This window comes from Podarcis vaucheri, assembly GCF_965113315.1.
Source record: "Podarcis vaucheri genome assembly, chromosome: 4".
NCBI lineage: Eukaryota > Metazoa > Chordata > Lepidosauria > Squamata > Lacertidae > Podarcis > Podarcis vaucheri.
In genome coordinates, this window is record NC_138762.1 from 70006666 (window position 1) to 70032798 (window position 26133).

At 44.2% G+C, this 26133-nt stretch overlaps 1 protein-coding gene and 1 long non-coding RNA gene across 3 annotated transcripts; one reads left to right on the forward strand and one right to left on the reverse strand.

Moving 5' to 3' along the window:
* The first annotated feature begins 989 nt into the window (after window positions 1-989).
* LOC309530963 lies at window positions 990-14618 on the forward strand. The gene is made up of 3 exons (XR_014218989.1): window positions 990-1096; window positions 3421-3473; window positions 13542-14618. It is a non-coding gene; the product is annotated as an uncharacterized lncRNA (long non-coding RNA).
* A 152-nt stretch (window positions 14619-14770) lies between these two features.
* On the reverse strand, window positions 14771-17220 carry TMSB4X (thymosin beta 4 X-linked). Of its 2 annotated transcripts, none has more exons than XM_082220204.1 (3): window positions 17060-17220; window positions 15644-15757; window positions 14771-15246 (listed from the first exon to the last, which is right to left on the reverse strand). In XM_082220204.1, exons 2-3 carry the CDS (start codon window positions 15741-15743, stop codon window positions 15212-15214), a joined length of 135 nt encoding a protein of 44 aa, XP_082076330.1. In that variant the 5' UTR covers window positions 15744-15757; window positions 17060-17220; the 3' UTR covers window positions 14771-15211. The 2 variants fall into 2 exon arrangements, with proteins under 2 accessions (XP_082076330.1, XP_082076331.1); XM_082220205.1 differs by having other exon boundaries at window positions 17049-17144.
* Between the last annotated feature and the right edge of the window lie 8913 nt (window positions 17221-26133).

Sequence of the window (26133 nt, forward strand, 5' to 3'; positions counted from 1 at the left end):
TGTTAGGGGAGGGCTGGACTTTTGCTGGTGATTGGTCAGTTAGTTAAGCATTTCTATTGTTTTATTTTATTGGGGGGGCAGCTGCCCCCCCGCCCTCCCTTGGCTACACCCATGACTGAAAACCTCTATAGCAGAGGTGTTATGTACTGAGTTGAATAGGATCCAGAATGCAGCAGTCTGATTGGTCCTAGAACAATAGGATCCAGAATGCAGCAGTTTGATTTGTCCACAGGAGCCACCCAATCCAGCACCAGGTGGAAGGGAATCCGCAACCTGATTGGCCTACAGGAGAATCCCGGAATTAGCCAATCACATTGGGCCCATTGTGTAAATAATGTATATAAGGCAAACATTCTGGGGGAACTTCCATTCCTCCTCACCACTATGATCTGAATAAAGAGCATGAAATCCACTCTCGACTCCATTTCAGGAGGTGAAGAGCCTTTTTCAACCAGAGGACCAAATGCCTTTGTAAGGAACTGTGCCAGTGACGAGCAAGGGCAAGGGCAAAAGTGGGTGGGACAGTAGATGTGACTCTCTGAGTCTTACTTTTATACAGTTCGCTACATTCCAAAATCATGTTTACATACACATCCATGCAAGCAGGATGCACGATCACAGTTCAATGATATATTCCCGCTAGGCAAAAGGATCACATGGAACTTGGCTGCAGATGCAGGGTTGACCTGAGGAGGTGGACTGGCCTTGAAAGTGTGCCAAGGGCCAGAGAGGGAAGCTCAGAGGTCCAGAATTGGCCTGTGTGCCTGAAATATCCTCCCCCTGCTCTGAAGTACCACAGGACTCGTTGTATCTGCATTTTCCTTCTGTGTGTAACACAAGGAAAACTGAAATGATTCAGCGCTCAGTGTTGATCTGCAGAGATGTGGGCGGGAGTTATAACATGAACAAGTTGCCAGTGGTTACGGCTTGCACTGTAAATAATCTCACTGAATGTCCTTTGCCTCCAGAAATAAGCGCGTTTGCTGCACAAGGAAGCAAAACCACTGTTCTTGATCCAAAGAGATGATAACAGGGCAATCCTATGCATGGGTCCTCAGAAGGAAATCCTCCTGAATACAGTTGAGCCTACTCTCAGGTAAGCATGTATAGGATTGCATCCTAAGGGCATTTTCCCACACACAAAGCCAAAGGTGCTGTTGAACCTCTCTTGCTCTGTTTGTGCACACTTAGGTTGCAACCCTCTACAGCTGCCTGAGAAATTAGTGGGATTTACTGCTGAATATATATATATGTGGCAAGCATTAGAAAGAGAAATAGCTGGATCCAAAGGTTGTTGTTGTTGTTGTTGTTGTTGTTGTTGTTGTTGTTGTTTTATTAAATTTGTATACTGCCCTTCATCTGAAGAGTACAGAGTGGACATGGTTTCGAGTGGAAGTGTGAGGAAAAGACTGGCCATGGATGAAAATGGTAACCCCATTGTGCTGGGGTTAATTCCTTCCATTTTGCCAGGCCTAATCTTGGAGATGTATCCTTCAATGCTCCTTTCATTATAACACCTTTGCTCCCTCTCCCCAACCCCACTCCTGATTTAAAATTTCACCGGCTGTATTTTTGTTTTGTTTTGATTTTTAAACCCGACTAGTCTTTTCAGCTGGATCAGCTTCTGTCTTCTTAGCTTGTTTATCTGGAAAAAAGTTGATGTGGGAGGAATGAAGTGTTTTGCTGAGAGAACAGCACATGCAAAACCGCCTGATAACTCATTGCTGGGTTTTGTCGTCCCCCCCCCCCAACATAACAGCACTGGGAATATTATAGCAGCCCTAGCATGGTCATGATCCTTGCATTTACACCTCAATTCCTCAGGATCTGGAATTGGGTTTTCTGCTTCTTCTGCTTCTCCAAACTCACTGAAAAAAAGGCCCATATATATTTCATGCCTGGATCTGGGCAGAGGGACCTCTGGTGGGCTCCCTCCTCTGTCTGGGGGCTTTGGCAGGCTTTCCTGGCTGTGGTAGCAGCTCTCTGAGCAGTGCTAGGTCACTAGGCTTAGCCCCCTTTTGCTTTTCCCACAATACCTCAGCACAATGCTATGTCAGGGGCACTGTGGGGAATTGAAAAGGGTATCTGTCTAGCACTGGTCAGAAGGTAGACTAAATCAATAAATAAGGTGGGCTGGCATCAGCAGTGAGTCCCGGCAGCTGTCCAAGAAAGCCAGTTGCTCATGTTGACCTTGGATTTGTGAACATCTGATTGACCAAGAATGTTTGGATACATTGAGCCCTGTAAACCCAGGTGGAGAGGGGGTATGTGTTACTGTAATGCAGGAATGGGGAATCTTAGCCTCAGTGCAGCCCTCTAGGCCTCCCTATCTTGCCCTCAGACTGCTCACTGTCTCTACAGGCCACAACCTTCATTGGCCCTGTTTTATGCCCTGAGTGTTTTGGCCTGGCTGGAACAAGTCCTTGAACTCTAATAGCACCGCTTTCTTGTCTGGATGGAGGATAGAGTGATTGCCTGAAGAAACTAGCTGACAGGAGCGAGCCAGCAATAAATCACACTGAGCAAGTTGGAGTTATTAGCAAATATCTGCACAGGAGTGTCAGGCCTAATGACACCTCCCCTCTGCTGTCTAAGTCCTCTCCTCTCAACAGTGCGTCCCAAGCAATCTGAGACTGTGCCTGTGTGAAGCTAACTTCTCCTCCACCCTTTTCATGCCTCTCCTGGTTCTGGAAGATGGGGAGGGATAGGAGCAGGAGGGGGAGACATCTGTGCCTCTTCATCAGCTGAGTTCATCTCTGCCCCTTGGCTTCCCTCCTCTCCTACTTCAGCTTCTGCCTCTAATTCTGGACTTCTCTTTGCCAGACTCGCCCTGCTCACTATCCCCTGTTACCTCTTCAGCTTCCGACAGCTCCTCCTCCCAGTCTGCTCCCTCTGAACACTCATCATCACCCCACTACCAATCACCTTCTTCTCTTGCCGGTTCCCCAGCTGGTTCCTCCCACCATTCCTCTGCATCCAGACAGTCCATGACACTAGCCTACAATACAATGATAAGATCCACAGCAGTTGCTCTGCTCCTACTTCGCTGAAATTTCACTTCATGACTCCGACAAAGTCCATACAAGCTTACACCATAATCACATTATTCTCTTTTTTTATGTCTTTAAGGTGCCTCAATACCCTTTGTTGTTTTTGCTGCTAGAAACTAACATGGCTCCCCATTTGGACATTTGTAATGTGTAGACATCAGTCCCCAACATTTTGAGCAGAACATAGAGCAGGCTGTTCAATAAGCATTTTTTTTAAAAAAAAAAATGCACATCATTGCATTACTCTCCTCTTGTTTATTTAATTTCTAGCTGCCCCCACCTCTCTCGAAACAAGTTGGCTGCAGGGATTACAAATAAAACAGGACACACACAATAATAACAACATGTCGATTTCCATGTTCTTCCACAGCTGCTTAACCCAGACTCTTGAATGCTGGCCCAAAAAGGAGAGGTTTACATTGGGTAAGAAGTTGCTTAAACTTTGAATGGGAGTAGGCTAGAGCACAACTGGATATGTGTGTGTTCATGTGCATACACACACACACACACACACACACACACACACACACACACGAATGTAGTTGTAAGGCAACAAGCCTGCCGTATATTTGACCCTTAGGAAGGCACAAAATAGTTACTTCCTTCTGTCTAAAAATATACCAGATTTGTTGTCCACTGTGCATCAAAACAGATGGGCCTCAACCCAGACAGCACTGGGGACTTTCCAGACTGGTTGTTTATTGAGCATTCATGCTGATGTATTTAAAAAAGAATGTGTGGACATTATACGGCATTGCCTTCTCATTGAGCATTAATCCTGATCAGTTCATGAGGGGGTTATATGACATTGCCAGCTTTTGGTTGATAGCTCACACTTTGCAGTGCATAGGATTGCTTATGTACCATACAGAACTGGTTCACAAGTCACAGTATGCCAAACTATAGCTTACCATGACCCACTAGAACATGCAGGTAAGGAGCCCGCACCTGCAGCTGCTCTGCTCCTTTCTGCTCTGCATGTCTTCCGAACCTGGCCCACGGTTATGTTCCCTCACCAGTAACCACGAGATGTAGCCAAAGAATAAGCCTTGGCACCAGGGTTATATAATTTTGCTTACTGTGATGTGAGAAATGGGCCAGAGCTTGAGGGAGCAGCCAAAGCTTAGGAAGAGGACAGTTTCTTGTTTTATGAACCCCTTAAAACCTCTGTGCTCTCAGACACAAAGCTGCCTACTGAGTAGAAAGATGACCTTAGAAAAGCTTCATTGCGCTTCCCATCTCATAAGGAAGTGAGAGAGAAACTGTACGGTTAAACTGTGATCTTAAGAAGTCCCCAGTAACAGCGGATTGGTCGCTTTTAACCCCCAGGGCAAATGGAAAACTTTTTTCTCTGGACAGGGATTGAAAAGAAACACACTCTTATAAAGGCAATGACTCTGTCTTGAATCCTAGCCAGGATCAGCTAGGGTTCAAGGGTTCAAGTTGGAGCACATACTTTAATTGTATCAAAATGTAGATAAATGATTTGATCTTTTGTATGAGGATTTGCTGTTTTTTCCCCAATTTACACTTATCTGAACATAAAAAGATATGCTGGATTAAACTAAAGGCTTACGGTAAGTCCAGGGTTCTGATCTTTTGCACCTATGCCCAGTTTCAAAGCCAGGACATGAGTGCAAAAACACTCATGATCTCCTGGCACTGGAATTCAGATGCTTAGTGCCTCTGATCCTGGAAGCCAACAAGACTAGTATCCATTAAGTAGTAGCCATTAGCAAGGCCTAGCCCTACTAATAGGCAGGAATGTTCCCTTTCTCTTGTCAAGTCAGATTTCTGCATACTGGCATCCCAGGATCCTGGGGAGAGCCATAGCTCAGGGGCAAACACATCTGCTTTGAATGCAGAAGGTCACAGGTTCAGTCCCAAACACCTCCAGGTAAGGGACCAGGAATGCCCTCTGTCAGAAACCCTAGACAGATGCTGCCAATCAGTGCAGCATATACTGAGGTAGCTGGATCAATGGCCAGTAGCTTCCTATGCCTTATTGTGCCGTAAATACAGTGTGCACAGGGTGGATCTTAGGCTAGCAGCTTTGCTGATTGTGTATTGTCCCTGCCCTTGCAGATAAATGGTAGGGATCAGTATGATCACATATTCAGCAGCCCTCAAAAGGGCCTTCCTCATCCCACCCCCCGGAACATATTCTGCTACAGGTGTTATACCAGGACATACAGGGAATATGCTTCACTTCCTAGTTCCCACTCAGTTGCTATGAAAAACTGCTGGGCAATGCATATCTGGGTGCTTCCTGCAAAAAGATGTGTCTGGTGACTTACAGAAAAATTCAGCCTGTCAAGGGATATTATTTGAGTTATTTATGGTGAATATAAATAAAGAAGCTTGATAGAGGGGTTGGCCTTGAGGAGTACATTACCCCAGCACTCCAGATAATGCACTGGTTTTCTACAGCCTTGTAGACACAATTTCAGAACAGGTAATTATCTTGTGATTGCTGAACTATACAGTCAGTTTACTTCCTTAATTTTATGGCGTTGTTCTGTACGAAACAGAAAGGAAAGACAGTGCATTTTTTACAAGGATGCAAATGGGCGTTGTTCTGACTGGAAATAACTGCCTCAGAAATGTTTGTGCAAGTGAGCAAGCAGGGAACGGTCCAGCTTGCTTTTTTGTAAACTGACAGAAAAACAGAGAAGATCCATACTGTTCAGCCTCTGAAAACTGTTTCTGAATCTGCTTCAAAATGTTCCTGCAAAGTCTGTACTGTACAGTATAAGGTGTGGGTGTGTAGCAGTTTTTGTGAAATTTGCAACACAGAGAGACACTTCACCTCTTTTAAAAGATGGGTAGATGTTTCAACTATTGCAGTTGCAACCTGTCAGGCTAGCATTTTGATCTTCAGCGTAAGCACTCAGAGGTCACATTGGTTTTGACAGAATGCAAGGACAGATGGTGAGTGCTTTTGTTCATCCAACATGGGAAAGCACACCATTCCACATAGTGGACTGGGCCTGTACACACACACACACACACACACACACACCGGCGAATCTGAGTTCTTTCTCTGAAACACACAGAGACATATAAACCAAGGGGAGCCAATGAGGTGCCCTCCAGATGTTGCTGGACTTCTGACAAAAATGCCCTGATGAAAATAGATTGCACACTCATGAACATGTTCACACTCAAGAACAGGTGGAATTGCCTTTTTAACATACAGTGTAGGTCAGTGTTAATTGTTTGTTTTTTGTTTGATCTATACCGCTTTCTTTCAAACAATTAAGATGGCTAATAAAAATTACAGACAAAACTGCACTAAAAGTAATCTAAAAGTAACAACTGAAAAGGTCAGAAATGGCATAATCATATTTAACAGTAGCAACCAGAGAAAGAAACTCCATGGAGGGGATGTAGGTTTAGAGACAGTGGCTTGCAGAAGGTCGCTTAAATGGTTTCATAGCTGAGGCTTGAAGTCAGGATTTACTAGCACAAAGCTCACTTTCTTAGTCATTCCCATATTAAAATCACTTTGCTCTGTGTAAATGAAACAACATGCAGCAGCCTCCTTCAAAAGCATGCCCAACCTTAGTACAAAGAAGTACAGAAGATGCATGTTTAAAGTTCTGAGTGCAGCCAAATTCAGCATCTTGGTCAAGCTCCAGGATGTGGTCTGAAACTGTTGCAGTGCAAAGCTTTCGTTGTGTGATTGCTATCATGTTACACATGCATTGCAAAGACACCTTGACCAAAAGGAGAGGAGGGAAAGAATGATTCTGAAGTTTGGGGGAGGGTCTAGTTTTGTAAATGGTTTTAATCATATAAGCCTTAAAAGATTGGTGTATATGGAAGTTCAACTGCTGGCTATTATTGCTAGTGGCTTCCCATGGGCTTATGCTCCACAGAGATAGCTACCATAATCCTTTTGAAAGTTACATTCACTAGCCACAAACTTCATATGCATTTGGGGAAATCATACTGCTTTTTGTGTGTCTTTATCCTACTATCTCCAAATAGCTTTGAGTAACCCCCCTCCCAAGAAGGGGTTATTTTCCTTTGTGAATTCTCTCCACCAGTGGCGTAGCGTGGGGGGTGCCAGGGGTGCCGGCCGCACCGGGCGCAACATTTGAGGGGCACGAGTCCAGAGGGAAGGGACAAGCAATCGAGGCTTGGTTGGGGTGGGGGTCGTCGTCTCCGCCACTGCTTCTGTTTCCCACACGCCGTGCTGAGGCACGTGGAGGAGGACGACGACGACGACGAGGCGGAGGCGGGCGGCGGAGGAGCGGGAGGCAGCGGTAGCCCGCCGCCGCCGGCGGAGCACGCCGGGCCGGGCAAGGGCCACGTGGCCGCCCGGGGGAGCCTCAAGGTGCGTCGGCATTCACATTGTGGATTTAAACAAGGAAAATGTAGCATAATCTACTGTTTGTAAGGGCCCTTTGGGATTGGTTTACCCATCTCAGACAGTTAGCTCATCGTGTAAATAAAGATGGCTGTTGTTTACATTTTTTTAATAAAAGCATCAACAACGATCCTTTTGCACGGTCTGTTGTGCTGTGTTGCAGAACTTTTTGCAGTTGCAGGATTAGGGATGGTGTTCTGTGCTACAATGGCATAGCGTGGGGGGTGCAGGGGTGGCCGGCCACACCGGGCACAACATCTGGGGGGGCGCTCCACGGGTTAGGGGGCGCAAAATCCACAGGTTAGGGGGCGCAAATTACTTGCCTTGCCCCGGGTGCTGACAACCCACGCTACGCCACTGCTCTCCACATAGCACTAAAAAAATCCCTCTGTTGTCATCTTCAGCATTCCCCAAGAAGATGCAAAGTGCTTCACATTTCCTTCTCCCACTTCCTGCCATAGTGAAGTGACAACAGTTGGCTGTTGCAGACCAAACCATAATCTCATGCATTAGTCTACCTTGCCATGTAGCCACGAGATTTGGAATGTTGCCTTGTAGATTTGCTACTTGTAGCATATGAAAGAGCCTTAAATTGCCTGGAAAGTAATGGCACGAGTAGCTTCATTGTGGCAAGCCAACATTGCTGTTGATTTGTATTGGATATGGTCAGGATTGACATTTTCTGGATGTTGTTCAGTGTGGCTTGTGGTGGCATGCAAGAGAGTTTGCAGGTTGATGTTCACAATCAACCACATTTCTACAGAGAAGGAGCCACAAAGTTACACATAGCCACCTTGCACTCAATTAGATGATTGTGTGATTGCTCTGTCAGAAGTACAAGTTTTTCAGTGGCCCAATGATTGTGCTAAAGATGCACCAGGCAGTGGGTTGTAAAGTGTGTGCTTGGTGAAGCAAAAAGAAAGAAGGAAGAAGGAAGGAAGGAAGTGAAAACATTGCCACAAATATTCTCACTGGCTAATTAGTCATGGGAATCGGTCCTAGGTTTGCATTGCTGGTTGTGAATACTGTACAAAATGAGAAAGCAGCAGGTTTCTTCAGTTCCCATAATGGGAAAACCCCACACCTTCTAGAGACTTTAACAACAATAACTTTGTATATATAAGGGTGATTATGAAGTATTGTACAGGTTACACATCTGCCATCTACTCTTTGTAGATCTATTCTGCCAATCCACATAGAGTTGCAGAGTTGGAAGGAACCCTGAGGATCATCTAGTATACAACCCCCTGAAATGCAGCAATTTGCAGTTATCTCATATGGGGATCGAACCTGCAACCTTTGCATTATCAGCACCATGTTCTACCCTGCTGAGTTCAACTGCTTCATTATTTGCGAAAAGAACAGCAACAAAAATTTCTGTAGTATCTATATTGTACTGGGCACCATACAAGTGGAAACTCGATGCATCCATGGAGAGCAGGGGTAGACAACATGATGCCCTCCAGAGGTTTTAGATTACTGTTTCCATCAGCCGCAGCTTGCATGACCATTGGTCAGGGATTATGGGAGTTTAGATCCAAAAGATCTGGAGGGCACCATTTTGGCTGCCCTTGCTGTAGGGGATTGCAGCCATCTGCCATCTGCTTCGGGTTGGGAGAAAAGTGCCTTTTTTCAACAGCCGAGTAAATGCAATTCACTTTCAGTACATCACATTCTAGCAGTTCTTATGAAAGCTTTGGCAATCAAGGCTGATTCCCCAAGAACAGTTTATAATCTGACCTGTTCCCACAAAGAGCACCCAAAGCATGCTGCTTTTAGCTAGAGAAATATTTACATTTCATTTTTGTGTTATTTAGCCAACTCCGCAACAATCCCATTTTGGGACGGAAACAAAAGTAAACATTTCTCCAATGTCAACACAGATCCCATATGCTCAAGGACATTTCTGATACTCAACAAGAATTTGCTCTGTGGGCTGGTGAGGAGGGGGTAATTTATTTGGGTTTAGCCGTTGAGTAAAATTTTATTTATAGCAAGTCTTTGATAAAATGTGACTCCTTCCTTCATTAGAAAGGAAAACAGAACTGACGTTTTTGTTTTGCTTGTCACAAATTATAAGGATTAAAGAACAGGCACATGGTTGACAATAGGTGTCATTTCACAAGCAGAACCAGTATATAAGCAGCAGAATAGTCTCTAGTCCTGCGGGTGTGTTTTGTACACTGTACAAACATTGCACACATGGAGCAGGTGTAGCCCGCCTGCAATCCCCTACAGCAAGGGCAGCCAAAATGGTGCCCTCCAGATCTTTTGGATCTAAACTCCCATAATCCCTGACCAATGGTCATGCAAGCTGCGGCTGATGGAAACAGTAATCTAAAACCTCTGGAGGGCATCATGTTGTCTACCCCTGCTCTCCATGGATGCATCGAGTTTCCACTTGTATGGTGCCCAGTACAATATAGATACTACAGAAATTTTTGTTGCTGTTCTTTTCGCAAATAATGAAGCAGTTGAACTCAGCAGGGTAGAACATGGTGCTGATAATGCAAAGGTTGCAGGTTCGATCCCCATATGAGATAACTGCAAATTGCTGCATTTCAGGGGGTTGTATACTAGATGATCCTCAGGGTTCCTTCCAACTCTGCAACTCTATGTGGATTGGCAGAATAGATCTACAAAGAGTATTCTGCCCTTTTATGAGTGGTGAGCAATATCACTGTCATGCATATGACCAATCTAGGATGTCTACTCACATCATGATGGAGGGTTAAACCTGGAAATGCATCTCAGAGCAGACTGAGATTCTGTCATCTGTCTCTCTAAGCATCAAAGTATCCATTTGTAAGGATCTTAGCCAGAGAGATAGGTGTGCAAAAGGATTCTCATCCTTGGCCATGAATGGCTAAAACAAATTCGTTTTTGGTTTAGTTTAGCACTGCTAAGATGATATGCATTCATTATAATGGATTGCTTGACCTAGCACATCTCTCCCCATTCTTTAGCTCCCTAGAAATAATTTGTCTGTTTGAGGCAGTGTAATAGCAATCAACTATATAGATGATATATTCAAATGTAGGAACACACAGACATACACAAAAAACCCAAAGCCATTGGAAAGCCATGTCCAAAACAGCTGGTCCATCTCCAAATGGGAATGATAAATCGGCGTAAAAGTTTCACAAATATGAATAGTCCAGGCCAATAAACAGACCAAACTCACCTTTGCTTTTCATATCTGCACAGTTGCTAAGGAAGTAAGTGTTTCTAAGGAAGTTGCATTATGCCACACATTCCTCTTTGCAGAATAACAATAATTTTGAAGTCAAAATGCATTAAGTAAGGGGAAGTGCATTTGAATCATTCTGGCAAGAGAAGTAATGACTGAAATGGCAGGAGTTTGTTTCATACAATACGTATGCAGGATGCATGCAGAAATCAGCAGTGCTGCATAAGTGTAAAAACCACAGCTAACATTTCTTTTTTCTTTGGCGATCACAAGTACTCCCAGTAGCTAACATTTCATATCAAGCCAAAAAGGAGAGCTGCTTTTCTGGTAGATATGAAGATGTATCTTGGGCATAATAAAAACCTTATCTACCTGTGCTGAGAATGGGCTAGTGGGGAGCATGGGAGGGAGATACCTTGTCATATGCTCTATTAGAAATGTTCCCTATTTATATGCAACTAAGGAAATGGTACCTTTCATTCTGAGTACCCTGTTGAAAATATTTCCTCCCTGTGCAACATAGCAGATAGATGATATATTCAAATGTAGGAACACACAGACATACACAAAAAACCCAAAGCCATTGGAAAGCCATGTCCAAAACAGCTGGTCCATCTCCAAATGGGAATGATAAATCGGCGTAAAAGTTTCACAAATATGAATAGTCCAGGCCAATAAACAGACCAATCAAAGCAATGTCCCTCATTCACAAAGTTACTCTTGCTTGTTGCTGCACCATCCAAATGCAGCCCTGAGAACACTGCTTTTAAATCCATTTGGGTGGTCAGAATGCAGCTTGGCTAGACATTGTTTAAAGAGGTTACATTGATGCATAGCTAATAGAAATGAATACAAGGCCTGCACATACAGCTCAAAGTTCATATTATGGCACTGTAGCTAGCCATTTATTAATATATCAGGTGGTATCCAACTAAGTTTTACTCAGAGTAGGCAGTGGCTAAGATTCACTAATTTCAATGAGTCTACTCATGAGTAAAACTTAGTTGACTAACACCCGCTATCTTTTCTTCTTGTAACAAACATGCAACCACAAGGTCTTCATTCTATAAACCACTCTTTCCCATTTCCATTCCCCAAAAATATCCTCACTTGTACACCTCAGTGTATGCTGAGGGCCACTGTGTGTGTGAATTGTGTGTTGGGTATGAAGGTATGAGCAGGGAGGCTGCTTCAAGCTTCTCCTCTGGGTAACCTTGATCAGTCAGTGCCACTCAAACTAGACTATATTCCAAGATGGCAAGAACGTGTATGCATGTGTGTGTAAAAAGTGGTGCACGTCACACACTAAGTCGTATCATTGCTTGTAAGTCAAGTTCATAATGTCATGAATGAAAGCTGGCATTTATACTGCCTCACACCCTAAACACAGCACTGCCTTTGGACCAAAACTGGGTTTTAAAATACCCTCCCCCGACCTGTCACATAGGGAACCAAGTAAAGAGCCCAACACCCTACTTGCAAACTCCCAGTGCACAATGTGAAAATATACTATTGCTTAATGTGCTGCTTGGGTTAGGAGGGCACGACCTCACTTAGTTCCAAACTGCCACAGCCTCATACACAGCTTCAATGCTTTTCACTTGAGCATATGCTGCGTTGCCTCCACACTTTGGGTTTTAGTCATCACACTCTGCATCCTGTTGCTTTCTGATTAAGATCGCTAGCAGGGTGGTGTCTCTCAATTGGTATTTTAAGAGCCTCAGCAGAACAATTTCCTGTGGCTTGTCCACAGTTCAAGAGGAAGCAAGCAGGGCTCGCTAGCAGCCTATTTGTTGATCGCTTTCATTTTGTCGTCAAATTCTTTCTAATGCTCTTTATTAGGAGTTGTCTCTCTTAGAACTCTAGTTCAACGCTGTGGATCCTGAGAGATGTAAACAGGCCAATCCTGTATTTATTCAGAAACAATGTTCCAGTGATTTCACTTAATACTTACTTCTCCGTAAGACAGCAACATATCATACGCCTTGAGGCAAAGGCAAATGGTCTTGGCCCATTGAAATTTTTTGATTTTTTTTGGTCTTTGAACAGCTCTCCCCAACTCCATCTCATATCATAAATTGCCACTTGAAACCCCCCTCCAAATAAAAAAGCATTTACTATGCACAAAGGGGCTTGCTCTGTGAGGAAAAACAACTGTAAAGCTCCCTTGTGTATCTCATAGTTCTTGGGTGGAACTTGGCTAATATGCTTAATGTTATGTCTCCATGGATTTGCCAAGAGAACTCATTTTGACATCATTTCAGAGCAAAGTTAGGCAGAATTAGGCATACTTAAGCCCATTGATTTGAATGGTTCTAGGTGCACCTAGCTCTGTTGCAGGTCTGGGCTGTTAAGCAACTGGTACATCCAGGAGCAAGTGAATGTGTCTGCAATTACAAGTCCCACATCTTAAATGTCCACCTCCCCATGTTATCCTCCTGCTTCACTCAGCAGTAGAAGCTTAACAAGATTAGGTACTTTCAAACTGAACCAAACCCCGAAAGAGGAAGAGACAAATTAAGGAATAAACATAAGCCACCAGGCTTTAGGTGGGGTGGCTTAAATGTTTTACCTTTTTGAGAATGGAGGGAACCCATTGATATTGTTGAAAGATTAATGAACAATCAGTTGCTTAAAATACATCCAACTTGGAAAGGCAAGATCATATTTGCATGATCTTAAAACTGTACGTTACTGGTAGTGAGCATCTTTTGTTGAAGAGGATTTCAGGTAACTAATCTGGTACACATTGCACAAAATGGAGCTCTCAGCAGTTCCAACATGCAGTCAGTAGAGCCTGGTTTCACTTGAATACAATAGCCATTGTCAAGTTTTCATGAATAGTGGTATTTTAATTGACTATGAAACTCTGTGCGCACACACATGCATGTTCCAGAGAAAAAACAGGTCTATTGCTTCTTCCTAGTATGGCTGAAAACCATATGTACAACTGCCCTAAGATGCATGGAAGAGTGGAATTTAAATGAGGTTATGAACAGAACAAAGAAAAGCACAGCCACTAAGGAGGTTGGAGCCCCCCACTAAACATACTAAGCACTGCTCAGTGCAAGAGTGGCAAACCTGTGGTCCTAACTGTTGCTGGACATCAAATTCAGTAAGCATGGGAGGTGATGGGGATAGTGGGAGTCTGGAAAGCTTGTTCCCCATTCCTAGAATAAATGAGAGTATGGCATTTAAGACCAAAATATTGGTGCTATGGAAATGGTTTTCTAGGAACCTTGGATATCAATGGTCACCTTATCTAAAAAGGGGGCTTGCTCATTTTCCTCCTCTGCAATGCACAACATTGTTAAGGGGTATTCTAGGACAGGCATCTTCATCCTTGTTGGACTCAGGACATGGGTCTGAAACATGCACTTGGGGACCCATTTCTTAAATATTTTGCCATATATTTGCATGGTGGCGATGCTGCTGTTGTGACCTACCTTGGCTCACCAGTTGGAAGACCAGTGTTTTAGAGCACACTCATCAATTTGTACAGGACAGCAAGATGCAGCTGAGCAACACCCACCTGGCGTGAACCACACATCTGCAACACCCAGGACTTCCTCTCAGGAGACCCCCAAATGTAGCAAGTTTGAAAGTTGCCACCTTAAGGAATTAAGACTGACTGCAGCAGCCTGCCACCCAAAGCAGCAGCAATGACATGGCAAGGTGAAAAGAAGTCTTCAAATCATTCCCCAGCTGGAGGCTGCTGTGATGCACGAAAGACAACCTCCATGCACAGGCATCCAAAACTGCCAGGTTTTGCTGAACATGATTTTTTTCAACATGTTGAAAGGGGAAACTGTTGCAATAAATATATTGCCCAAACACTGTCCATATAATTTGGTAGTCCAATGCCTTTTATAACAAAACTTTAAAATATATATATTTTAAAAGCACAATATACAGGTTGTATAGTTCCTGCATAGACCTCTTAGAAATAAATGTGATATTTTAAGTTATTTTTGCAGATTGCCCAATGAATGTTGAATCCTAATATGCAGACTGCTCTTGGCAGACAAAAGCTGGAGGGGGAAAAATGTTTATGCAAGAGTCTATAAAGTCATATAATCTCATGTTGGTATAGGCACTTATACTTCTTCCTTTGATAACAATTCTCAAAAAAATATATATACCAGATCAGTATAATCCAGATTTTAAAACATTTTATTTTTGCATATTAAAAAAATTGTGCATTCCAATAATTAAAATCATTTGAACAAAAAAAAATGGCACTCGGTTAACTGCATTTTACAGCTTGCGGGACCTTGGTACAGCTTTGCGTATATTCGGGTGTTACTAGATTACTGTAGTCCCTTCCCAGGATCTTCTCTCGAGACACATGCAAGCTCTTTCGTGCCACCAGGACCAAGCTGGACAGGCAGATGGAAAGGGCAGCGCCTTCGTTCACAGCATCAGTAGTTCTCTCTATTCTTTAAAAATTTTTTTTGGATGTGAAAGGGGCAGTACAGTCATTCAAACTTTATCCAACCTCTTTGCATCTTACAAAGTTAAAACAGCTAAAAGAAGTAAAATAAGAAGGCAATGCTTGTGGAATGTACAGTGCATAATTTGGAAGGGCCGGTTTCATTACGATTCACCCGCTTGCTTCTCCTGTTCAATTGCTGCAAAAGGGGGAAAGAAGGAGAAAGGAATAAGAAAAAAGGATTGTGCATGTGAAATGCAGTTAAATAGGAATCACATTTTTTAAAAAAAAAACTATTCATTTAAAATTCATCAAAATTAGACACTGTTGAATAAATCTATTTTTAAAAAATTCTTTCAATATATTGCATTTATGTATACTGTGCTTAAAAGTCCCCTTATTTTCAGAAAATATCTTTATTTTGTGTACTATATTTAATGCTTCCATTTGTACATAAATTGCACAGCATCTTGTAAGGCGCTGAAACCCCATCCAGCAAGAGAGGAGGAGGGTAGCTGAAGGAGCCTGGCTCAGCCCTGCCTTCTCTTTGTCTCCAGCGGCCCACGCCCTCTTCTCATTTCCCAAGATCCACTTACTTTCTTTTGAAGGCAGTGGGTTTTTCTCTTGCGTTTCCGTCTTCTTCAACTTAGACTTGTCGAATTTCTCGATTTCAGCCATATCTGGTTTGTCAGACATATCTGCCGATTGATCTGCAGGCACGCACAAGCACACACACAAAAGAGGGGAAAGAGATGGTTAGAGATTGCACCACCCTTCCTTCCTCTCTCCCCCCAACCCCACCCCACCCCTTTTCAAAACAGCTTGAATTCACTCCAACCAGCTCAGCTCCTCCTTCCTGATTCAGTGTAACACTACTAAACCCCCCTTACTTTAAAAGGCAGGTCTCTATATACTTATATTCATATGAGCTCATTTTACCTAAAAAAAATAAAATTGCACCACTGGGGGCTCAGCCTCAGATGAAACAGCACGCGGGGGGGGGGTTAGGGAGGGAAGATAATCGAAAGGCTTGAAAATAAAATTTGAAAGAAACAGAATTTGTTCCAGGTGAAAATCAATTCGTTTAAAAGAAAGAAATACTCATTGTTTAGTGGTGGTGATGCATCTGGTCCAGTTAAGATCTCCCCACTAGCCTTATTGCATGTGGAAAGCACAGCAGAGAAAACCGCACTTACAATAAAGCAAGCGAAGGATGAGGATGGTGAAAAAACGCCTGCGTGTATGCACACACACAATGCCAAGCGAAGCGAGCGAGACTATGCTAATCACTTTCTTCCATCTTAGGGTCTGGTCTGCCCAGCACATTCGGAGGGAGTCCTGCCTTCTTCCCTCGGCACAAAGAGCTCGCGCTGCAGCTGCAGCCCCAACCACCGCCCTTCCTCTCCCTCTCTCTCGCCCCCTCGCTTTCTCCTTCCCGGGGCCGCCAGATCCACAGCGCCGGCTGCTCGCCGGGAAAACAAAGAGCTGCTCTCTTTTGTCGCTCAACGTGCGGGGGGCGGCAGCAGCCGGTCGTCCGCCTCCCCGCCCGCATCTTCCCCTCTCCACCTTTCCCATCACGCCCCAAGTCCCCCTGCCTTCGAGGCTGGAGGTTTCGAAGCGCGCACACGCGCAAAACGCGCCTCTCCAAGGAAAGCGCAGCAAGCAGTCACGGAAACCGAACCAAGGTGCCTTGATCTGTCCAGCATGCCATTCTCTCCCCCTCCGGCAAACATCAGGGTCCAGGGGTGGGGAGTGGGCAGAGCCTCCTCGCTCAAAATGATAGCAAAATAATAGTAACAATAAAGCTTGTTTCTCCACGCATTTAAACCGCCGCCTGGTGCATTCAGAAAGAAGCCCTGAGTGTGTGCGCGTTCAACAAAGCGGAGACCAAAATCTCAACTGCCTCGAAAATCCAAGCCTACGGCAACATGCGGACGGGAAAAGGGGCGCTGAGATACCCCGCAAATAACCCCCACCACCGGCAAAGAAAGGAAGAAAGACCAGAGCCTCACCAGTGATGCGCTCTCTTCAGGTACAATTCCGCTCTTTGCAGCAGCTGCTCTGGACCGTCGTATAAAAGGGCGCTCCCCCTGCGTGACCAGTTATACCCCGATTCTATGCAAATCGCAGTGATGTCATCTTGAATAACTTAACTCTTTCGCCGCCCTTTAAGTTCCCGGCTTCCTCTTTTCTTCGCCCTCGGAGAGAGCCGTGCTACATAGGGAAAAGGAAAAGGCAGCGTACCGGGGGGGGGGGCGGGGGGAGGAAAGAAGAAGAAAGTCGCATGTAAATTATGATTCGTATACATTCTTGTTCCCCGCAAAGGGGGGGGCGGGCGATTTTGCATGCGGGCGTTTCCAGTAAGAGCAATTTTCTTTTTAAAAAATAATAATAAAATAATGAAAGGCTGTATTTCCTTGGAGAATTTCCTCGCACCCGCTGACTTGAGAAATGATCACGCCATACAGGCAGCGGGCCAGCGAGACCCACGGGAGGCCTACCTATGCCGAGCTCGACTAGAAATATGCTACGGTTTTTGCCCAGGCATCCACGAGGCATCCCATGAGCCGCATGGAAGGAAGGCTGCGAGCTACCCTTTTGTGCTTCCTCTTTCATCCAAAAGGGCAAACAATGGCTGCTGCTCACTTGGAGTGAAACGCAGGCACCGTTTAAATTAACGACTTAAGGGTAGAAGTAACGCCCGGCTGGCCAGATATTACCTAGCTTACCTGGCCGGGTGGGGAGGCAGATACACCCTAGCTTACTTAGGGGGTGGGGATGACAAGTCATGTTGCCAGACATGGGTGGGGTTTGTGGGGGATCGGTTTGTAATTTTGGATACTCTCTTTATTTTAAGTATCTATAAAAACAAGGAAGCATCAAGATTCTCTTGCTGCTGCCTGAGGACTAATCATTCCAGTACCCCATGAAAAAAATACCGAGGACCGTCCCGTTTCTGAAAGACATTTCCCTGAAATGATCGGGAAGTTGTGCGAGGAAGCGATGGCACAATATGCTTGAGCGAAGAAAGAAGCCTTGTAAAAAACGACCATTGATGGCTTCGCCTTGTGCTTCTGTTTCCCTGACTGGGGGGGTGTCTCTGCCGGCTGCTTCCAGTCATGCTTTACCCCAAAAGACTGCATACATCTTGCTCTTTTGTGGATTTCCGTTGTCGTTGTTGTCGTTGAGGAACCTCTCCCGATTGATCACATTAGGAAGATTTCCTCATCTTCAACCCACCCACCCATCCAGCCGCCCATCTCCTCCAGTTCTTGACTGGCGGCCTCCTCCTGCTGCCTTTGCAGTTTGCTGCTGCAACCCCTTGCAACCTCATGCGCCATGCTTCCCCCCCCCCCCCGAGGTTCAGCAGACAATAGCTCTAGTGTAGTGAGGCTGAGGTCTGCCCATCCCCTTCCCTTCCCCCCACCCCCAAGTCCTGCTCCCTCTAACTGGTTACTGCAGATCATGCCAGCTTCTTGCGCGCTGCCGCTGTCTGTTGCATGGTGGCTGGGGAGAATAAGCTGTAAAAAAGGGAGTGGAGGAAGGATTTCGCAACAGGCAGGCCTTAGCTGAGCCAGATCGAGGTATATTCTTGTTGCGTGTACAAGAATTCAACTGAAGCTGTAGGGAAACATCCAGCCTCTTGTTATGAGAAGGGCTTCTCCTGAAAGATAAGCAGGAATTAAAAGGAGGACATTATGGCACACACAAAAATATTGGTGATGATTTTGCTTAATGAGGCATACGCAAAAGCAAAAAAGCTATGACACTGAGATTCAAGAAACATTCCGAAAAGGGGTTTTAAATTAATTTTCTCTTGAGTGACTGTGCCACCTTTCTCCGAAATTATCTGAATTTGCTCATTGAGGCATAAGCACATGAAGGTGCGATTGCTCATTGATTAGCAGGAAGATTATTGCTTTAAGAGAATGGAAAGTTGGGGGGTGGTTGTTTAAACGGTTTCTGGTGGCAACCCAGACTCTGAAGGGCGTGTTCCACACGAAGCATCAGTTTGAATGTTATTCCAGAAGCAGAGGACCTTTCTTCATCTCAAGGGCCACATTCCCTTCTGGCTAACTTTCCAGGGGCCACCTGGAGCCTTCTGGGTGGGGCAGGAGGTTCAGCAGGAGCAATGCGTACAGATTTTGCCTTTGTGTACCTTAGGCTAGTTTTTCCAAATTCTCGCACCCTCTATCTTCCATCTAGACACAAAAGAGGCACCAGCTGAGTTCGAGGGCACATTCCAGCCAGGCAAAAAGCACTTGGGGTGCAAAGCAGAATCTGTGGAGGGTGAGGCCTGAGGAGGTTCCAAAAGCCAGTGAGAAGAGAGGCGCAAAGGGCTGCATTTCCCCCTTTTCCTTGGTCCTGAGGTTCTCCATTCTTGCATTACTCATTTGATATGGAAAATGTTAATTGAATGGTGTGTGTGTGTGTGTGTGTGTGTGTTTGTTTACTGCCCCTTGCAAAAAGGAAATCTCTGCAATCAGAAATCTATCCTGTCGCACAGAGAGCTGGGTTAGGAAACCTGTCTCCCAGACATCTAGTTTTCTATGCACAAATAGGTTTATCTTGCCTTTTTTTTAATTTGAGGGAGATTTATTCAAGGAATTCCCCACCTGCCGTCTTAAACTGGTGGAGTCTAAAATCAGTTTTACTGCATGATCTGCTGTTTCTGTAAGCAGAACTGAAAATGTAACAGGAAGACGAGAAGGCTTAGAATATTTTTAACCCAGGGAGGCTTCATTCAAATCTCACTTCTGAGGTGCTCACTTTCAATTTTGTCTCCAGTTGATGAGCAGCCTCAGCCATCCTGAGGAAACTTGAATGAAATGGGGTGGGGGTGGGGGGTGGCATTGAGACAACCAATGAGTGACAGACAGATACAGCTTGTAGCAATTACTGCTGCTGTCAACATCAGGGAAAGCTGATGCCTGCAAATGTTTCTCCACAAAAAAGGTGACTACACACACATGGTCAAGAAGGCTGCTTAGATATAGAAAAAATATTCCTGTGTCAACGAGTATTGGACTGTTGAGATGGCGCATACACACATGCACAAAAACATCAAAGATTTGTGGCCCAGTTTTCCACCTGAAAAATGCTGCTGGATTATATGCATTTTTAATTTTAATGACAAATTTTAAAATAGCAGAACATTTTGCATACATACCATACCTTTAAAGCACATTGCTCCCCCCCCAACCCCGCAAAGGATCCTGGAAACATTTTACCCCTCAGACCTCACTCAACCTACCCTGAGTGGGATCATTGGGAGTCCTAGGTGGGGCCAAATAAGGGCCCTCTAACTTTCCGTCCTGTAATTTGATCATCTTGTGGGAAAGAATATCTTTATTTATTTTTATTTTTGCCTGACTCAGCTCAACTGAGCAAGGGCAATCATTCCACATACTCAAAAATCTTTAGACCAGTTATCTAAACATCACAGAACTGGCTTGGGAATCACTATTGGGTTTGTTAGCTTACTGCGTTTGCAAACATTGCTACAATTCTGTTTGACAGTTTTGCACAGTCTACGGTTGTTTCTACCTACTTTAGAAAGATGATCCTGTATTTGTATGCTTTTTTTTTTAAGTGTATTGCAACTTCTTAGGAAACCCCTAAAACCACAAGGCTCACACTTTGTCACAAGAGTTGGTAGCTCTGCTGAAAAGAGAACTCTCTCTGTAGTATTATCTCTTGCAGGCATTCTGTATACAGTATTGGAAGGAGAAAAATAAAAGGGCCAAGTCCCTTTTAACATCAGGGATGGGGAACTTGTGACCGCCAGGGGGCACTGGACTACAACTCCCATCATCCCTGACCATTGACCATGCTGGCTGGAGCTGATGGGAGTTGAAGTCCAACGATGTTCCCCATCCCTGCCCTGAGCACATGAATGAATAACAGCAGCAGTAAGAGATTAGCACCAATAGTATTATTTTTTTACATTGGTTGTGTGTGTGTTTTACTTTCTAGAGGAGTAAATCAAGGAAGTTGCCTGATGCATTGTGAGACTGCAAGTAGTACCACTCAGAAGTTCTAGATGAGAAGATGCTTCCTTAACAGCCTGTCTTATTTGTTTCTATTGTGTGCAGCTATTTGATTACAGCCAGTGGCATCACACTCTGCTATTCATTCCTGTACTTCTAATCACTGAAAATAACTGCATCATCATCACTGTCATCACTGCTCTCAATGAGTAAAGAATCACCCATACCACACACTCACTACTGCATTAATTATGGTCACCGTGGTTGTGTATAATGTTGCACGCCACCCCAATCTCTGAACAGTGTGAGATTCTAAGGCTTCCAGGTACTCAGGGTTCATGTTTCCTTCGGAATGAGGCACAGTGGAGACCGTGGTCTCTTTACGATATATGGTTTATTGACACATATATGCAACCTGAGCCTATGATGGAGGGGTTTACAGCACCCCAAGAAGCCTTTGCTTCTCCCGTAGCTGCAGCCTTGGATCCAAACAGAAATCAAGCGTGTCTCTCCCTCGCAGGCTTCTGCCTGCAGCCTCTACCAGCAAGTTGAGGGAAGGGGGCTCATCCATTTGTTTTCTGGCACAGATCTACTTCCTTTGTTGCCTTAATGGCCCATTACCTCACCAGGAAGCTAGCCTGGCTATTGTTTGAATCTGAATCCTTTTAACACTTGCTGGATCCAGGAATTAGAAGCGAACCCAGGCATACAGCACACATCCCCCAAACTCATAACAATGTAATGCCCAAGTTACATAAGTTCTGGAGTACAGTGGTACCTCGGGTTAAGTACTTAATTCGTTCCGGAGGTCCGTTCTTAACCTGAAACTGTTCTTAACCTGAAGCACCACTTTAGCTAACGGGGCCTCCTGCTGCCGCCATACCACCACTGTGCAATTTCCGTTCTCATCCTGAAGCAAAGTTCTTAACCCGAGGTACTATTTCTGGGTTAGCGGAGTCTGTAACCTGAAGCGTATGTAAACTGAAGCATATGTAACCTGAGGTACCCCTGTATTTGAAAGTTTGCTACTTGGTTGTCCCTAACAAAAAGATTGTCCAACTGTGGGTTTTGGGGGCATTTTTCCCTGCCCTGCATGGATTGGCACAACTCCCTTCGTTTTTATCAATAATTGTGGAATTGTTTCCAACAAAAATTCTGTTTCACAAACATTCTGCATGCTGATGATACAATACTAACTATTGTCTCTTTCTGAACTGGCCATCTGAAAGAAGCTTGTAATTTTAATTGCCATTGTAAAAGGGAAGCTGTCTCTTAATTAAAACAAAATAAAGTTGTTACGTTTGGCCATAAACCAAGTTACATCTCTCCTTCCCCCCCCCATAACTCAGGATCACTTTCTCATCAAGTGCCAGAGGAGTAAGATAAAGGGTTTAAAATGGTCATGACTTGCATTAATTTATATGCTTTGTAAATCAAGAGATGTGCATTTCCGCTGTGGAGGTTTTCATATATAAAACTGCTCGTGTTTTCTTTGCTGGTATTACATTGCACCTGTTGGATTTTATCTCCCAGTAAGTATTTAACATAAAATTGAACTGACCTTCCTGGTAGCTGGCCCATTAAATTAAGGGCAATCATTTGCTGATGAACAACGACTGCAACAGAGTATGTTCCACAGATTCCACCTCCTAGTTATTCCAAGGACAACTCTCAAGGAGAAAGGAGCTCTAGCATATCTAAGCCCAAGTAATTGAGAATGAAACAACACCTCTGAATCCTGGAAACTGTCGTTTGTTAAGGGTGCTGGGAACTGTACCTCTGTCAGGGGTAAACTTAAGTTTCCAGGTGTACACAACTTAAATCTGATGAGATGTAAAATCCTTACGATATTTGACTACATGAAAACTCCTAAAACGAGCAGTTAACTAAACACGACTATCTTTAGAAATGCTTATGGGACAAAGTGAGCAGGTTGTACCTGCATGAAATAAAAAGCCTCAAAAATGCAATATCCCACGGACCTTGCTTTTTTTCTAAATCTAAAGCAGAGTCAAGCACAGTGGAAGGAGGTAAAGGCGTGGCAGTCCAATGCAACAAGATGTCTGGGCAACAGATTTGTCCAAACACTGCAATAGCTGTCATCAGGAAGATAAAATAACTACCCTTCTGCTGTTCAAAATACATAAATTTTAAGCCAAAGCTTCAGGGCTGCCAGCCAGGCTCTTGCCTCAAGGGAAGATAAATGATATTGAGGTGCAACAATGCCAGTTTTATCTTTCGTTGCTCCGTTCGCCTTCCTCTATACTTCCACTTGGAACTCGGTCTGAGGATTTAGCTATGATTTCCTGTAATCTGGTTACCAGATTTTTTGATTTATTACTGGTCAGATATTTTATAACTTGCACAGCTTGTAAATTAGAAATGTTTGTAAATTAGAAATGTTGTCTGAAGGTTACTTGTACATATTTTCTTTCACTCAAGAGGGCATTCTCAAATCTTAATTTTGAAGCAATCATAGAATCATAGAATCATAGAATCATAGAATCATAGAATCATAGAGTTGGAAGAGACCACAAGGGCCATCGAGTCCAACCCCCTGCCAAGCAGGAAACACCATCAGAGCACTCCTGACATATGGTTGTCAAGCCTCTGCTTAAAGACCTCCAAAGTAGGAGACTCCACCACACTCCTTGGCAGCAAATTCCACTGTCGAACAGCTCTTACTGTCAGGAAGTTCTTCCTAATGTTTAGGTGGAATCTTCTTTCTTGTAGTTTGGATCCATTGCTCCATGTCCGCTTCTCTGGAGCAGTAGAAAACAACCTTTCTCCCTCCTCTATGTGACATCCTTTTATATATTTGAACATGGCTATCATATCACCCCTTAACCTCCTCTTCTCCAGGCTAAACATGCCCAGCTCCCTTAGCCGTTCCTCATAAGGCATCGTTTCCAGGCCTTTGACCATTTTGGTTGCCCTCTTCTGGACACGTTCCAGTTTGTCAGTGTCCTTCTTGAATTGTGGTGCCCAGAACTGGACACAGTACTCCAGGTGTGGTCTGACCAGAGCAGAATACAGTGGCACTATTGCTTCCCTTGATCTAGATGCTATACTCCTATTGATGCAGCCCAGAATTGCATTGGCTTTTTTAGCTGCCGCGTCACACTGTTGGCTCATGTCAAGTTTGTGGTCAACCAAGACTCCTAGATCCTTTTCACATGTACTGCTCTCAAGCCAGGTGTCACCCATCTTGTATTTGTGCCTCTCATTTTTTTTGCCCAAGTGCAATACTTTACATTTCTCCCTGTTAAAATTCATCTTGTTTGTTTTTGCCCAGTTCTCTAATCTGTCAAGGTCGTTTTGAAGTGTGATCCTGTCCTCTGGGGTGTTAGCCACCCCTCCCAGTTTGGTGTCATCTGCAAATTTGATCAGGATGCCCTTGAGTCCATCATCCAAGTCGTTGAAAAAGATGTTGAATAAGACCGGGCCCAAGACAGAACCCTGTGGCACCCCACTAGTCACTCTTCTCCAGGATGAAGAGGAACCATTGATGAGCACCCTTTGGGTTCGGTCAGTCAGCCAGTTACAAATCCACTGAGTGGTAGCATAGTCAAGACCGCATTTTACCAGCTTCTTTACAAGAATATCATGGGGCACCTTGTCAAATGCTTTGCTGAAATCAAGGTAGGCTACATCCACTGCGTTCCCTTCATCTACCAGGCTTGTAATTCTGTCAAAAAACGAGATCAGGTTAGTCTGACATGACTTATTTTTCAGAAATCCATGCTGACTATTGGTGATCACAGCATTCCTTTCTAGGTGCTCACAGACTGTTTGCTTAATGATCTGCTCCAGAATCTTCCCTGCTATTGATGTCAGACTGACTGGACGGTAATTATTTGGGTCCTCTCTTTTCCCCTTTTTGAAAATAGGAACAACATTTGCCCTCCTCCAGTCTGCCGGGACTTCGCCTGTTCTCCAGGAATTCTCAAAGATGACTGCCAGTGGTTCTGAGATCACATCTGCCAGTTCTTTTAATACTCTTGGATGCAGTTCATCTGGCCCTGGAGACTTGAATACATCTAATCTAGCCAAATATTCTTGTACTATCTCCTTAGTTATTCTGGGCTGTGTTTCCTTTGCTGAATCATTTGCTCCAAATTCTTCAGGTCGGGCATTGTCTTCTTTATCGGAGAAGACTGAGGCAAAGAAGGCATTGAGGAGTTCAGCCCTTTCTGTGTCCCCTGTTTGCATTTCACCATCTTCTCCTCTGAGTGACCCCACTGTTTCTTTGTTCTTCCTTTTGCTACGAACATACCCATAAAAGCCTTTTTTGTTGCTTTTAACCTCTCTAGCAAGCCTGAGTTCATTCTGTGCTTTAGCTTTTCTGACTTTGTGTCTACACGTGCTGGCTATTTGTTTGAATTCCTCTTTGGTGGTTTCCCCCCTTTTCCATTTTTTGTACACATCCTTTTTTAATCTTAATTCAGTTAAAAGTTCTTTAGATAGCCACCCTGGTTTCTTTAGGCACCTTCCATGTTTTCGTCTCATTGGTATTGCCTGACGTTGTGCTTTTACTATCTCCGTCTTAACAAACTCCCAGCCATCATGAACTCCCTTTCCTTTTAGTATTGCTGTCCATGGGATCTCACCCAGCACTTCCCTAAGTTTTATGAAGTCGGCTTTCTTAAAGTCAAGAAATTGAGTCCTAGTATGCTTGGCTGCTACTGTCCGCTGTATAGCAAACTTCAGAAGAGCATGATCACTCGCGCCTAATGATCCTTCCACATCTACCCCACTAACCAGGTCATCAACATTGGTTAGGACCAGGTCTAAAATGGCTGTTCCTCTTGTTGCTTCTCCCACTTTCTGGACAATGCCAACTAAATATTTTTTTTTTGGGGGGGTGTAGTTTAGAACCATATTTTTAGGCATCTGAATCAGTTAAGGATTTATCCAAGTATCTTTGGGACTGTTCTCTACATTTGTGGGCGTTACTCTCTTTTCACACGTTACTCACCTGAAGCAGGTATGGGAGGTGGGTGGGCTGTGGGTCTGCATATGTAGCCCCACCTATAAAGTCACTTGGCTCTTCCTATTCCTACTGCTGATATTGCCACCATGTTCATCATAACTGC

What these genes read in the sequence shown, in the direction of transcription:
- TMSB4X (XM_082220204.1), bottom strand. Translation starts at nt 15,743, where the DNA reads ATGTCTGACAAACCAGATATGGCTGAAATCGAGAAATTCGACAAGTCT. An exon ending in CCCACTGCCTTCAAAAGAAA is followed by an intron (nt 15,247 to 15,643) that starts GTAAGTGGATCT and finishes CCCCTTTTGCAG; the next exon opens with CAATTGAACAGGAGAAGCAA.